Source organism: Carassius gibelio, chromosome A15, assembly GCF_023724105.1.
Source record: "Carassius gibelio isolate Cgi1373 ecotype wild population from Czech Republic chromosome A15, carGib1.2-hapl.c, whole genome shotgun sequence".
Classification (NCBI taxonomy): domain Eukaryota; kingdom Metazoa; phylum Chordata; class Actinopteri; order Cypriniformes; family Cyprinidae; genus Carassius; species Carassius gibelio.
Window position 1 is genome coordinate 12965717 of NC_068385.1, and position 15395 is coordinate 12981111.

At 36.4% G+C, this 15395-nt stretch overlaps 1 protein-coding gene across 1 annotated transcript; it reads left to right on the forward strand.

Moving 5' to 3' along the window:
- The first annotated feature begins 3258 nt into the window (after positions 1 to 3258).
- LOC128028600 (D(2)-like dopamine receptor) lies at positions 3259 to 15301 on the forward strand. Its single transcript, XM_052615865.1, has 8 exons — positions 3259 to 3709; positions 6154 to 6458; positions 8467 to 8576; positions 9035 to 9171; positions 11323 to 11522; positions 12546 to 12629; positions 12888 to 13236; positions 13989 to 15301. The coding sequence occupies exons 2-8, from the start codon at positions 6180 to 6182 to the stop codon at positions 14174 to 14176; spliced, it is 1347 nt and encodes a 448-aa protein (XP_052471825.1). The 5' UTR covers positions 3259 to 3709; positions 6154 to 6179; the 3' UTR covers positions 14177 to 15301.
- The last annotated feature ends 94 nt before the right edge of the window (positions 15302 to 15395 follow it).

The window sequence follows — 15395 nt, forward strand, 5'->3', positions numbered from 1 at the left end:
ATTCTCTTCTGTCAGCACAATGATTTATTGACAGGAACAGTATTTACATTATATCAGCCTATGCCTTCCTCAGGTGTCTTCTTATAACCTCTTTGTTTTCATTATGAAATATGAGCATTTATAATGATAAATCATTTCCTGCAAGAAGATAGCAATATTCATGTTCAGCTAAATACTGAAGGTCACCATAGCCCTGTCACACCTCAACCTTTTGTAGTGACCAGTTTCTTTATGAAGATGAGTAATGTTGGCTCAAACATTCATATTTTAGTCCATTTGGATCCAAACAGTGGAATTATTCTAATTTACAGAATGTCATTCATCTCTATTACACTATCAAGGGCCAATTATTCCAGAAAAACAGGCTAAATGTATTTTCATTTATATTTGTATTATCACAAAAAGTTTGATAGAGTGAAATATGCATGATTTATTGCCATATCAGTTTTAAAAGGGTTGAAAAGAACATGGTGCAAATCGATGTCAATCAAACAACGCTTGTTCAGCATTGTTGGCTAAATATATTTAATACTTTTGATGAATGAAATTGATGGATTTGCATTTTCTGTGCATCTTGTTTTGGTTTTAAAGGGACAGCTAAAAAAAAGTAAAGTAAATACATATTTTAACAGGATAAAGACTCTTGTATTTCTATAACTAAAAGGCTTGGAAAGACTGTTTGGTTTAAGCATGATTATCACCTGTGTTATGTTTGATTTTATATAGATGTAAGTATAGACTAATGTATTATCTGTTTATTTGTAAAGGTATACGTTTATGTTATATTTCATTTTTTATATGCATTTGTATGATTAGGATTTAATTATTATTATTATAAATATTTGTGTAATTTAATCATTAATTCTGGTGCAAAGGGTTGATGTGGAGGAAAAAACATTTAATTGCTTTTGCAGGTTTGGCACAGAGTTGACTGAACCACATAATGGTGCTTTAAAATTCCATTCACAGATAAACTAGAAGTAGAGTTTGCTCAAAGACAGGTGGGGAAAGCATTTACGCTTCAGTGCACCTTTTCTAAAGACGTCTTGGCCGAAAAGCTCATTGCATCAACTCGCCAGACAGACAGCTCTCAAGTTCTGCATGTGCCATTGTCAAGTCTTCACATCCACTGAGTCAGAAAAAGAACTTTTTTTTTCTACCATCTGTTCTGAGAACTTCAGCATAATGCAGCCAGACTCCCTTCTCATAGTTTTTCACCATCAGGAACAAACAGCATCAACACAAGTCTGCGTATTAAAGAAGTCTTTTCATAGTGCTCACTGGCTGTCAATAGTTCAACATAGAGTTTAAAGTCACATTACATAGTGGCTGCTAGTGAAGTCGGTGTGATTTGTTTTGCATTCTATATAAGGCTAGTCATCAGAAGGAGTTAATAGAGGCCATTCAGTGTGAGCTGGGTTATAATGGTAGCCCTGTGGCTCTCTCTCTTTCCCACTTGCTAGAACCCAGGGTCAGCTATTTAAATAGAGAAGTTTCATTGTTATGATACAGCCCCTTAAAGTGGAGGAAAAGTTCCTGATCAGACTGTACTGTATTCTCCTGAGGGATGGCAGCCAATAATTTGGCTTTGTGTTGTGCATGGTGATTTATCATCATTGTGGGATAGCATTTTCAGATTTGAGTCCCCAAAACAATCCATTGGAAAGTTTTTAAACAAGCTGACCTTTAAAAATGACCCCAGAATACACTGATGCGTTTGTGATGGAGCTCTGCATATCCAGTTGAATTTCTTTACATATATCAGCATAAAAAAAGCTATATTTTCATGACCAGTGTTTAAGTTCTAAACTCTTCTGTAGAAAGCACAAAAGAAGATATTTAGAAAAATGCCTGAGCTGATCTTTTGCATAAAATAATTGTTGATTGGGGCAAGGGAATGTCTAACTTTAATAAACACACACACACACAAGACACACAAAGGTATCATAAAATAACCAAGAAAGTAATTTGTATTCGTATAACTTGCATTAAAAATGACAGGGTGAGTACTGTAAATGTTGGCATCAGGTGAATGTTGTGACATTTTGGCCTTACAAGAAACGTCCTTTCATTTACAACGTAAATTTATGCATTGAGTTCCAAGTAAGCAAATCAAAAAGGAGGATTTTCCTTCACACCTGCTCCATATACTTGAATAAGTGACAGATTTATAGTCTGAATCACCTTGTTGGAAGGAAAGAGCGCGCCGACGGCAGAGAACAGAAGTCACTTTCACATTTGACTTTCAGAGCCAAATTAATGCTGACTCCTATATTTTCCACCGGAATATTTGAGCGCTGAACTTTTCAACTTGAAAGCTGTAAGCTGCTTCTGAATAGTTTACGATGTAGGGCTTTGGTATAAACAAACTGTAACCAGAGTGCTAGTTGAACTGCTTTTTTTTCCTTCACTGTGTAAAGGGAAACTTCACCCCAAAAAAAAGACCATCCTGTCAGTGTCATCATTTAATCACCTTTGTGTCATTCCAAACCTTCATGAGCTTATTCCTTCTGCAGAACCAAAAAATAGTTAACAATTATTTTTGAGAAAGAATGTTTTTTATTTGTCCATACACTGAAAGTCAGTGGGGTCCACAAGAAAGTAAGTAAGGTTTGGAACATATATATATCATATATATATATATATATATATATATATATATATATATATATATATATATATATATATATATATATGAAATTGTCTATGTTGTCAAATCAGTCTCAGGTTTTGAACTTAGAACCTCTCCAGGGTTTCATTGCATTGGCCTTATAATCTCACAGTCCTAGCACGACGCATGGCACCAAATCCATTTTTCTGTCTAACACGTCTAAAGTCCATGCACTCAGATCCAGTCCTCAAAGCTGCTTTCTGTTGCTGTAGGGGAAGTGGGGGCTTGTTTTCTGTGTCCAAAGTCACGAAGACCATTTGAAAGCACCTAAATCAATCCTCGCCCCGAGACAAGACGCACAACTAATCAGTGGGTATCAGTAATGTTTGTTTAGCTTTAATGTGCCATGTAATGCAGTTTTAGAAAAATGATCACCCAACAGCTGTTAAGAATCAGGAGACATATTTTATTATCTATTGTGACGTATATCTCAGCAAAATGGGAAATAATTGTAGTGTGGACTCGAATTTGTACATCATTTCTTAAAAAAAGGGGGTGGGGGATCAATACTATCAATTACGGGGTTTTGAAAAGAAACAAATTGTGATTAGAAAGGCAGCACTTGTACTTTATTCGTACTGATGTTTATGTAAGAGCACCGCCTTGTTTCCAACCTTCTCAACCTCTGTTGGAGCAAGGGACTGAGATTGTCCCTCAGTGGATGCTGAAGGTTACCGCGTGCGTAAAGCGCGCGCTCAGATGCTGCGTTCACACGCGCGCGTTGCTCACACGCCACTTGGATTCAAACGGATATGGGTTGCTCCTGCTAAATGCAGTTTAACACGTCCACAAAACCAGGAAAAGCATATTTACATCATGATCACATTCTTTTAATCCCCAAAATGTAATTTCCTCGTGGAAGTTGCCGCGTTTGCCGGTTTACGGTGGTTGTATCCACCCGTGGAGCTGTAATTGAGTCAGAAGAGGAATACAGTTACAGTCGCTCGGATGGACAAGTGCATACGGCGAAACGTGGATTTAAATTCTAAGAAACGGGATACTTCTTCCGCTCCTTGGACGAAAGTTGCGGTTTTGAAGGTAGAAGGTTTTCTCTCGTTTGTGAACTAGTTATTTCTGCTCGTGAATAATTAGTAAGATAATTAACAGATATTCGCTGAGGCTGACACTTTCAGAGAAACTTTATTCTACTACGTGAAGAAAACAAGCATTTGTTTTACACGACAATATGTGTGTACTGCACAACCGCTGGTTGTAATTTTTTCCAGTTAATCAGCCGCTTTTCAAAGTGACAAATTGTTGTATAAATTGCGTACGATGTTGTGTGAGCGTGTTTGACATAGAGCGAACGTGAGAGAAAGAGAGAGAGAGAGAGAGACAGGGGGGGGGGGGGGGGGATAGGGTTGTAACCAATGTCTTTTGTTTATATTTTGTCAATAAGCTGAATTTAGAAAAAGTTCAATTTGGTGGATAATATCAGTGTACTGTTTATTTGGAGTCCCACAGTGATCCAAACCATAATGTTAACCCTCAACTTTGCAGCAGATGCAAATCTCAAAGAGTTTCACATAACAGCATGTATGTACACAATAATTACATTATCAAATGCTTTACATGTTAATATAAACAGGACACCTAACATAATGTGAAGTGTGACCTGTGTTTCTTCCTGTAGACAATTTTGTTTCTTCTGATGAACAAAAACAAAACTGGTGCATGGATCGAAGCTTACAGGAATGACTGAGAGACTTTCTCCTAGGCTTGATTCCATTGTTAATGTACACATATCTACAGACGTGTACAGATTCGGAATTGTTCTGATTCAAAATCCCATTACAAAGTTAATACACAAATGCAATCACAAGTTATTGATATGAGAAACAATGAAAAAAAAGCATTTTGTTGAGCTGTGCTGCATATTTATTCCTCTGCAGGGAGTGTCATCTTTGAGACAGCCTTCATGATCAAAACTGACACTGAGAAGGCTAAAGAGGCAATTACGTGGAAATATACAACAATAAGTGCGTTCCCTTTACACAGTGGGTTATATCTGTGGTGATGGTGCTTTGTATGGGTTCTTCTGCCAACAGAATGCATTTTTACTATCATATTGAACGGTTTAAGTGATGACATATTGCCATCGCACATTTGTTCATTTACATTGCACATCTGCCGACACGGCGCTGCTCACACCCTGAGTGATGTTACATTCGAGGTGCGGCAAGGTTCAAGTGTTATTTCCCCTTACATATCTTTTCTGATTTACATAACATAAGTCAAGGCAGTGAGCAATGTGATGTGTTCAAATGGAATTTGCAACATGGTATAATTTTATATATAGCCAGGCATTTATAAAACTTTGACGGTAAATATAGTCTTACGCCAAAATGAAAAATCTGTCATCTCTAAGATGTCATTCCAAACCCCTATGACTTTTTCATAAGTGGAAGACAAAATAAGTTATTTCAGAAAAAAAAAGAAATAAATAATCTCAGTGCTTTTTTCCTTGCAGTGAAAGTCAGTGGGGTCCAGTGTTGTTTTGGAACCGATTTACATCTATAGCATGGGGGAACAAAATAGAAATGCTTTGAACTTGAAGAGATAGAGATAAGAGAAAGAGATACTGTAGTTAGAGATAGAAATAGTTAAGTTCAATATGATTAACTATTTCTTTAACTATGCTTTGTGTGTGTGTTCACAGTGTGTGTGTGTTCACTGCTGTGTTTGTGCACTTTGGATGGGTTAAATGTAGAGCACGAATTCGGAGTATGGGCTGTATGTATGTCACGTCACTTTAAGATTTACCTTGTCCCTTCCAACTCAACACCATAAGAAATGATCTAGTCATGAAATATGACACACAAACTTGAGAAGACAAGTAGACCTTTATTCTGAGTTTGATATCATTTCATTTTGCCACGAAATATAAATTAATCTAATCAATTTCCACATTAGAGATATAATAAATTTAGTCCTGAGCTCGCAAAAACTTTGCAAAATCGGCCAAATATGGAATGAAAAAAACAACTGCTCACTGTGCAATTTCCTTTTTTTCTAAATTTGCATACAGAGTATATATACAGTACAAGCCTGTTTGTTGTAATATTTTTACCTCCCCGTGTCCACTTATTATTTAGCTGATACTGCTTATCTTTCTGTCTGTTTTCTTGGACATCGTACAAGGGAAACAGTAGGGAGGGAGGAGACTTCTGTCCTAGTTAGTCACATCCAGAGTTCAAACACAGGCTTTTCAGCACAGCTATGCGAATGATCACCCATAAACAAAGAATATACTTTACACAGTGTACCACGCAGCACAAGGCCATAGCTATGTGCTTTTTAGTGAAAGCTTCTGCTCAGGTATTCCAATAAGAAATTGATTTTTTTAATGCCAAAACTTAGTGGCACATGCTGTGCGATCTAGATGATATGATAAGACACACACTGGGATACAAAACTTGTGACTTGAAAAAAAAGTACATTCTGGATTTCTTTCATAAAAAGTCTCTTTTCTTTGGTTCTAGGGTCTCGGTTTGGCTTCAACCATCTGATGGAAGTCTTCACAGAGTATGCCTATAATGAAAGCTTCTTTGAAAATGGGTCCCGGGGCTTCAATGGCACGGAACAAGGGGGGCGGCACCAGTACAACTATTACGCCATGCTTCTCACACTGCTTATTTTCGTCATTGTCTTTGGCAACGTGCTGGTGTGTATGGCCGTCTCGAGAGAGAAAGCCCTGCAGACCACTACCAACTACCTGATAGTCAGCCTGGCTGTGGCTGACCTGCTAGTTGCTACACTTGTAATGCCATGGGTGGTTTACCTTGAGGTAGGTCTCAAAACGTGATATTGTTAGGGATGCTAAAATGATTTAACAGTAAAACATCTGTGGTTTACATTAATGCAAGGACAGTTTATTAAATTACTCTCACATGATTAGATTGTGATTTCTTGTGCCATCTTTTTCATAACTCATTAGAGTCCATCTGGGCAAGAATTAATTAAGAAGAGCCACAGGCACCATTTTAAACCTTATTCTAGCCAATCAAATTGCAGTAGCCACCAGCATGTCTAATTCTAGAAAATCTGATCCTAGCCATGGGTTAGTAGTTATTTTCAACCGAGAGAAGGCTCCTTGGTGTAAGTCACTGAGACATACATATTAGCATAGATATCAGATAGCAAGCAAAATCCATAGGTTCGAATGTACATGCAGACCATTATTCTTGACTCCTGTTCATAAGTGAATAATGCAAGCAGGTTGATTGTGTGATTTTAAACTGAGCTCTGAACAATGGGTCAAAAGTGACAGTTCTTATGCAGCGCATCCAATTTACAGCATTATTATAGTGATAACTTTTGATGTGTTGTTTTTCTCCTAAAGGGCATCACTGAGTAACTGCATTGTAAGTCAATCATTTATGATTTATTTAAGTCAATGATGAGTCAAGTGCGTTTGAATCATTTAGACACATGAACAGAACATTAAGGAGAGCTATTGTGAGATGGTTGAAATGTGTATTGGCCAAGTAAAAATAGCTGGTTTTGCACTGCACTATGAAAGTCCTCAATATTATTATTAGGGCCGATGGGATCATCATTCCAAAAGACGATTTCCATAAACAACTTCAGAACACAAATGAAAATGAGTCATGAAAATAGTCTAATTATACTAGCAAGAAATACCAATAAAATCAAATGCTTTAGCTTAGCTGCAGGCTTGGGCCAATTCAAATTCAATTAAAACATTTTGTCACATGCACAGAATACTATACTACTTGCAGTGAAACATAGTTCCTTCATACAGCAGAGAATACATTTCCATCCATCCATTCTTCACATCGCTTGTCCTCTGAATACATTTCATTCTATTTAAATGTTTTCCTTCATTCAGGAATCAAATTAAATTAATTCTCAATTCAGTTCTGAATGTCACACAGCTCTGATTTATGGTAGCTTTTTTCTGTAAAAAAAAAAAAAAAAAAAACGTGAGTTAATGTCTCAAAATTCTGACTTTTCTTCTCTGAATTGTGAAAAACAGATATAAACTGGGAGAAAAAGGTCAGAATTGTGAAAAAAAAAAGTTGTATTATTTTATCCACAGTGAAAAGAAGCTTCCATACTGATTAGCTTTTCCATGCGCAGCAATTTAAAAAGTTTCTATTTCTCTTCACACTACATGCTTGTTCTACGGACCTTTCTCTCCTTCTCATTCTCTCCTTCTATTACTGCAAAGGCATGTTTTGATCACTAGCGACACCTGAGAATGATAGGGGTGAGGCTCATTTCATTTGAGTTTAGAGATATGGTGATGAACTGATTCCGGCGGCTCACGGCCACTTTCATTAGAGGTGTCAAATAATTCTTTAATCAATGACAGCGATGTAAACTCCAGAGGAAGGGACCTAAGATCATCAAGAGGTTTCTGAGTCCCTCGGCTTGCCTGAGGACACACATTAATCAGAGGCAGCTCAGAAATCTCTACCAGCCAACTCAGAAGATGCGAACTGTGAATGAGGCTGACCTGTGCTATATTGCTTATTTTCTGCCGGTTTTATCACATAAACCACAGAAAATGCCAGTATCTTATTGGTTTAAACATTATTATAGTGGCTGAAGCTGGTGCAAATTGACTCCCACAGACTTGCCGATGAGAAAAACAGGCGTTAGCATGGATATTTAGAGTCTGAAGATATTAGTAATATGCAATACTTGCCAGAGTGCTTCTGGAAAGTAACTAACTATAGCACATATGCAAGTAATAAATGTAGGGTTGCATTCAGACGTATTATTCTACAATTAGCAGAGTGTTTAGTTGTTCATGTCTGTCCTCCCAGGTGGTGGGAGAGTGGCGGTTCAGCACAATCCATTGTGACATCTTTGTCACCCTGGACGTGATGATGTGTACAGCGAGTATACTCAATCTATGTGCCATCAGTATCGACAGGTAGGTGTTTCTGCACTGCCATTATAAAAACAGTCTAATGCTGACCCAGACATAATTTGGTTGCTTAGCTCAAAAGAGGGACCAGCTCAGCTTCTGCACACCTGAAAATAAACCACATATGGTGCTGAGGTTGTTGTTATATATAGACGACAATAACTTCATTGTACATTGTCACCTGTAATGTCACATGAGCTCAGAATAATAAGAAATACTTGTGAGATCAGTAGCAGTTCATACTAAACATCTCCTCTATTTATATATTATGTAATCAGATACTAGAAGAAAAGACTTAGAAATGATTACAGAGGTCATGGGAAGCACTGATATGTGGTTCTATACAACACAGGTCACATGATTACAAGTATATTTGTAAAGTTGTGTGCAGAGCAATAAGGGGATATGATACAGATAATATGTAAGTTAACAACATATCCATTTTTGTCTTGTATCTCCCACAGGTACACAGCTGTAGCCATGCCTATGTTGTACAACACACGCTACAGCTCCAAGAGGAGAGTCACAGTCATGATTTCTGTCGTCTGGATTCTGTCTTTTGCTATATCATGTCCACTGCTGTTTGGACTCAATAATACTGGTACATAAGTGGGTGGGGGGGATCACTAACAATAATACTGGTACATATGTGGGTGGGGGGGATCACTAACTAGACTGCCAGTCCATCACCATTCAAGAGTTCAGACTTAGTATGAATTTTATTTATTTTATTTTAATGGAATGGCTACTTCTGTTCAGCAAACATGTATTAAATTGTTCAAAAGTGACAGTAAAGATTTCTATTTCAAATGAATGCTATTTTTTTAAACTTTCTATTAATTAAAGAATCCTGGAAAAAAAAATGTAATTGTTTCTACAAATATTTTAAACATTTTCAAACATTTTCAACATTGATAAAAAAAAATAGCAAATTAGCATATTAGAAAGTTTTCTGTGACTATAAAGACTGGAGTAATTTTGCTTTGCCGTCACAGGAATAAACTACATTTTAAAACATTTTCAAATAGAAAATCATTATATTAAATTGTACAAATATTTTAGAATATTACCGTTTTACTGAAGCCTTGCTGAGCATAAGAGACTTCTTTCAAAAAATAAAATACAAATAAAAATAAAAAAATCTTACAGACCCCAAACATTTCAATGTCAGTGTACATGTTTTTATTAGGGTTGTCAATTTATAAAATATTTTCATCTAATAATATTCTGATTAATCAATCAAATCAAATTAAATACAATTCATTGCATGCATTTGTGGAGAAATTATTTTAAATAAAAATAAATGACAGACATAGACATGTAAAGAAGCTTTGAAATCCAGTACACTGTTTTATATCTGTAAGCTTGTCTCTGACCTACTGTCCACTTTGGCTCATTTAAATGCATTATTCTGAATGTGAATTAATAACCATAAGGAATATAATAGCTAGACTCTGTGTTAGTGGATCTCCTTGTCCTACAAGCTTCTGCTTAGAAAAATTATTATGGAACAAAAGCTTGCACTTAAGAGCTGAATTTACAGAGTATTAGTGTCATTATCTTGTGTGCACACTGGTGTTAGGGGCAGCTAAATTTAAGTTAGGTCACCATAGTTATAATAGAGGAAGTCATTTAATCAGCATTCTTCTGCTTGATTTCTCATGCTGGGAGGATGGGAGTCAGGGACTTGTGGGCATGAACAAAACAAATCATAATGTAAGAGACTGGGAAGTTTCTGTCACACTTGCCTACTGTGAAGGAACGAGGAGCGAAGGAACGAGGAGGCGTAGGAGTTTTCACACAGAACAATCTTTAATCACTGGAAGGAAGACGCACACATTGCACAAGGAGTTGACGTTTAATACCAGAGAGCGAAACATAGGGCAGATAACTATAAATTATTAAATTGTTATTATACTAAAAAACAAGGGAGGAAACCAGACCTGGAAGCAATAAACACAATTACCATGAGGGAGAACCTATAGGACCTAGGTCAAGGAGAACGTGGGGGATGAAATAAAACACAAAACAGTCAATGGGCCTGCCATGAGCATTATACTCTGCAGGATTAAATACAAGTATTATGTCTGTTGCTGATTTGATAACTTTATGCTTTCTCTCTGTTATTTTTTTTATATATATATTGGTATGTATTTAATAGAGGTTTATATTTCATTATTGAAAAACTAATTAAAAATGCACATATACAGTGACTTAAATACACTTCTATGATGAGCATGTTTTTCATTTATGAATTAATTTATATTTATATATTTTTTCAAAATTTTCAAAATTCAAAAATGTAGAAATCATAGGAAACCTTATTAAAAATATATTAACTGCTAATTAAATTTTGAATACTTTTGTCCCCTGGGTCATGTGGTATGACCAATATTCAATAAATAAAACAAACAAACATAAATCAGTAAATGATATCAGAACGAGGACCCCTGCATAATTTATTTATTTATTGAAAAATAATACTTTTTACTTGGGTATATGACTTGACGTTCTATTTATTTATTTTTTATTTTCTTTCTTTCTTAAAAAAAAAAAATATATATATATATATATATATATAAAATCCAAAACCATATAAAACCCAACATCAATACAAAATATATTTTTAAGAATTTGGAATACAATTTAAAGTAGATTTCCCCCCTTCTTTCTCGTAGTTAGTAAAATCTTTTTATTTAGATCATGCATAATGCATCACTTCATCTAATTTTTACACTGTGTTCTATTGCAGTCACCCATGATGATGCTCTGTGCGTGATCGCAAACCCTGCCTTTGTAGTGTACTCCTCCATTGTGTCCTTCTACGTTCCCTTCATCATAACACTACTAGTATATGTGCAGATCTACGTGGTACTGCGAAAGAGACGGAAACGTGTCAACACCAAACGCACATTCCCAGTTACAGACATGGATTTGAGCTCAACTTTAAAGGTGAGAACAGCTGCTTGATGACGAGTTGTTAAAGTTTCTACTTTGGCACTCCACTAGAGTTTAGTGAATTGGGATTGTTAAGAAATTGCAATGTCAATGAATTTCCAACTAATTCATCACCACTGCAATTCCCATTAGCAGTATATGAGTAATGACCAGTTGGATAGTAGGGAATAGCAGTACATGCTTTAGATCAGTGATCATAGCGTAGAATTACTTCCTCTTTTTTTTGCTTGTATTGATTCTGCTGACACAGCAAATAAATGTGTGCCATGCAGGAAATGGCCACTGCTTCATTTCATTATTATAATACACAGCTAGTCTTTGCATTGTTTTACACAGAGCAACATCACCCAGGCTTCTCTATGGAGATCATAGTGCAGCAGAATAAATTCAATATAGCATTATCAAAGAAACTGATAGCTTATCTACCCATCCTAAGCTTCTGCAAGGGCATCGGTGCATTATTGAGAGCCGTTTGTGGTTAGGGAGTTCTCATACTGTGTCCTGACGGCATAAGTAAACATAGCATCTGCTATCAGTGGTTTCTGTCAATGCTGTGTCTCCTCCAAAATATTCTGAGTGTGAAAACCGGCTTGGATCAACATCATGTTTATTTCAGGAGCACTTTCATTTTGAAGTGCAAAACTCATCCTTATCCTTCTATATAGCAAGTGACTTGTTTTCAAAATGCTGAACTTTTTGATTTAGTTCTGAAATGATCTGTAGATTGACCACATCTGCATCCAAAATGTATGCTTTGTAGATTGAGAATGCAAAGGTTCAGCAATCATCATGCCGTGCAGCTAATTTAAAATGATTTGGAAACTTTTCCTAGCGCATAACCTATAAACACAATCTATAAGCTGACATTTACAAAAAATAGCACAGTGACTGAACGAATTACCAACCTTCCAGTTGCATGTTTCTATAATTGCAAACAAATTTAAACTGAAACAACTAATTCCTTTTTAGTCTAAATCTGTCAAAACACTCTGGTGTTTTCTCCCATGTGTGTTTCAGAAATGCACCCACCCTGCTGATGTGAAACTGTGCACTGTGATCGTCAAGTCCAGAGGGAATTTTGCTGTAAACAGCAAAAACGTGGTACAGCCAATTTCACATTTCCTTTCCAAATATCACTCTTGACAAGATTTTTGCTTCTAAGTGTTTGTCAATTGCAGCAGATGTAATAACGACAGATGACATTTGACAAATGACACTGTTTATATTGGCTGAAACAATACACTGTTGTTATTAAATGAGCTGTTTGATAGCGTAAACCAATTTTTGTAGTGAATTGATTTATTATCAAGTATTGAGCACTTCAGCACTACTTCTTTTTCATCTTTTTTTTTTTGGTAGATCTTCATAAAGGAGGTGGTAAACCATGGTGATGACATCCAAATGGAGGAAATCACAAACTTAAACCCTCCGAGACAGAGGAAGCAGGATCAGTCTGGTGCAAGTCAACAACACAGCAGGCTGGTTAACTCTAATCTAAGAGAGACTGACATGTCACCCCCATCGCCTGAAGCTGGTGTCAAACCTGAAAGAAATGGTAACACCAGCAATATCACAAAAGTGGCAAAAGCATTTGAGATCCAGGTCTCCCCCACCGGCAAAATACAGACATCGGTCAAGACTCTTAACAAACGTAAAATCTCCCAGCAGAAGGAGAAGAAGGCCACTCAAATGCTAGCTATTGTTCTTGGTAAGTTTGGTTTTACAGTACCTTTAGGTGAAGGGTGTGATTTTTCGATGTTAAAATACTTTAAGTAAAACATTTGCTGGTTGATTTGTTTATAAAGTGTAAACAATGTGGAACTTTCAAAGTCACACCCAAACTCCCGCAGACCCAATCGCAAGCACACAATCATGACACCATACTCCATCTTAATGGCATCACAAAACTAACTAAAAGCAAAGTTATTAGAAACAAACACATGAACATACAAGTTCAAGTTGCAAACAAGAGCAGTTTGACCAATAACATGCAGCTATTGTACGTAATCGACCAATCGTGGGGCTGTGTGTGAGAAGGTGAGATCTAGAGGAAATGATGAAAGTAATGCAAATATGCGCATGTGTTTGTTCGTTCGTTTGACTTGAAATGTTGCTACCTACAAATAAAAAAACAAAGTGCGCCACAATGCTTCATGTCAAACGAACGAACATACATGTGAAAGCGATTCGAAAGCATAAGGAGCCGTCTGCTCTGCTCTTTATAGCTCTCATGAATGTTACACAACGATCAACCTAAAACAGTTCAAATAGCCAAAACCTGGATATTTTAGGCATTATTAAAATCCTGGCTGGGACGTGTCCCATATGAACATTGCATATGGCCACCCTAGTATGTACCCATAAATAAAATATTTTATATAGGTTTTCAACTCTAGAGTACAGTTTTCTAACATTGCCCACCCAAACCTGGATTATTACCTCTGCGTGCTTTATTTTCAGGTGTATTTATCATCTGCTGGCTGCCGTTCTTCATCACGCACATTGTGAACACTTACTGCCAAGTCCCTCCTGAACTCTACACTGCCTTTACGTGGCTGGGCTATGTGAACAGTGCTGTAAATCCCATCATATACACCACTTTCAACATTGAGTTTCGCAAAGCTTTCATTAAGATTTTACACTGTTGAGAGAGAACTAACTTCCCGGAGCTGAAGGGATAGAAATGATAACTCATCTGCAGTGGACTACTGTAAGACTTTATATAAAGAATCTAAATGGGATACCATGTGGACTATGGCCTAGGGGCTACATCTCTTGCATTTCACTGAGATTAAAGCTTAAGGAATGTATATAAATTGTCTCTATTATAAAAAAGATTTTGTTCCAAGATCATATCGCCCAAAAAAGAAAAGAAAATCCTGGGGGAGATTGGGCTTAAAGAAGTATCATCAACATACAAAAACGCTTGTATGGACTAATATTTCAAGCAATGCCTTTGCTTATCTGTTTGTCAGTATTATTTTTTTCTTGATTTTGATTCCCGGTATTTGCTCAAAACCTAAATGTTACAGCATTTTAAATCATAGTAGTACATACTGTGATATAATCAGATGCTTCGTAGTAAGCAATAGGTCATGCATTGCATGGAAGCTGGAATTATTATTTTTAATATTATTATTATTTTTTTTATTTTTTTGGAAAAGCTTATTTATGCCATTCAAGTCTGCAAAGTTGTGTCCCACGTTTATAATGTCTGTTAGATGTTCTCAGCAACTAACAGCAGGACGAAACCTTAAATAATACATTCAGCAAAATCAAACTGTAATCACCTGTCATTTCTGTATGAAGATCAAAACATTTGTGCCTCGTTTAAAGCAGAGTGGATTTAACATTTAAAAAAGCAAAGAAAATAAATACTATTTCAATAAATTGCTGGGATTTTCAAGCAAAATAACCTTGACCTTCTTTTGTCAGCCTTCCCGATGGAAGCATTAACCATTTCAGCATCTTGTTTAGGCCTTGTGGAGGTGGAGATAATACTGATGGAGTGTAAGGGGACGATACGGATAAACTACATGCAGTCCCTGAGGAGTGGATTGTGGATTGACAAAAGCATCAGTCAAGGGTGCAAAAACGTTTTATGAAATGAGTGTACATTTAATTTAAGGTTACTTTTTACTGTCTATTGTTGATATACATAGCTTTCATGCTTTATATGACACACTTTGAATGTGATGGGCCTGTTTTTGCATTGTAATGCATGTTCTCATGAGATGTATATTGCACAATGGTATAAGCTTATGAATAAAGTAATTGTGCACTGGTGGTTTGCTGACAGATGTGTTTAATGATACAGAGCTACAATATACGAGATCTACACCGTAAACCAGGGGTCTCCAAACTCTG

What these genes read in the sequence shown, in the direction of transcription:
- LOC128028600 (XM_052615865.1), top strand. Translation starts at nt 6,180, where the DNA reads ATGGAAGTCTTCACAGAGTATGCCTATAATGAAAGCTTCTTTGAAAAT. An exon ending in ATTTGAGCTCAACTTTAAAG is followed by an intron (nt 11,523 to 12,545) that starts GTGAGAACAGCT and finishes TGTGTGTTTCAG; the next exon opens with AAATGCACCCACCCTGCTGA. An exon ending in AATGCTAGCTATTGTTCTTG is followed by an intron (nt 13,237 to 13,988) that starts GTAAGTTTGGTT and finishes CTTTATTTTCAG; the next exon opens with GTGTATTTATCATCTGCTGG.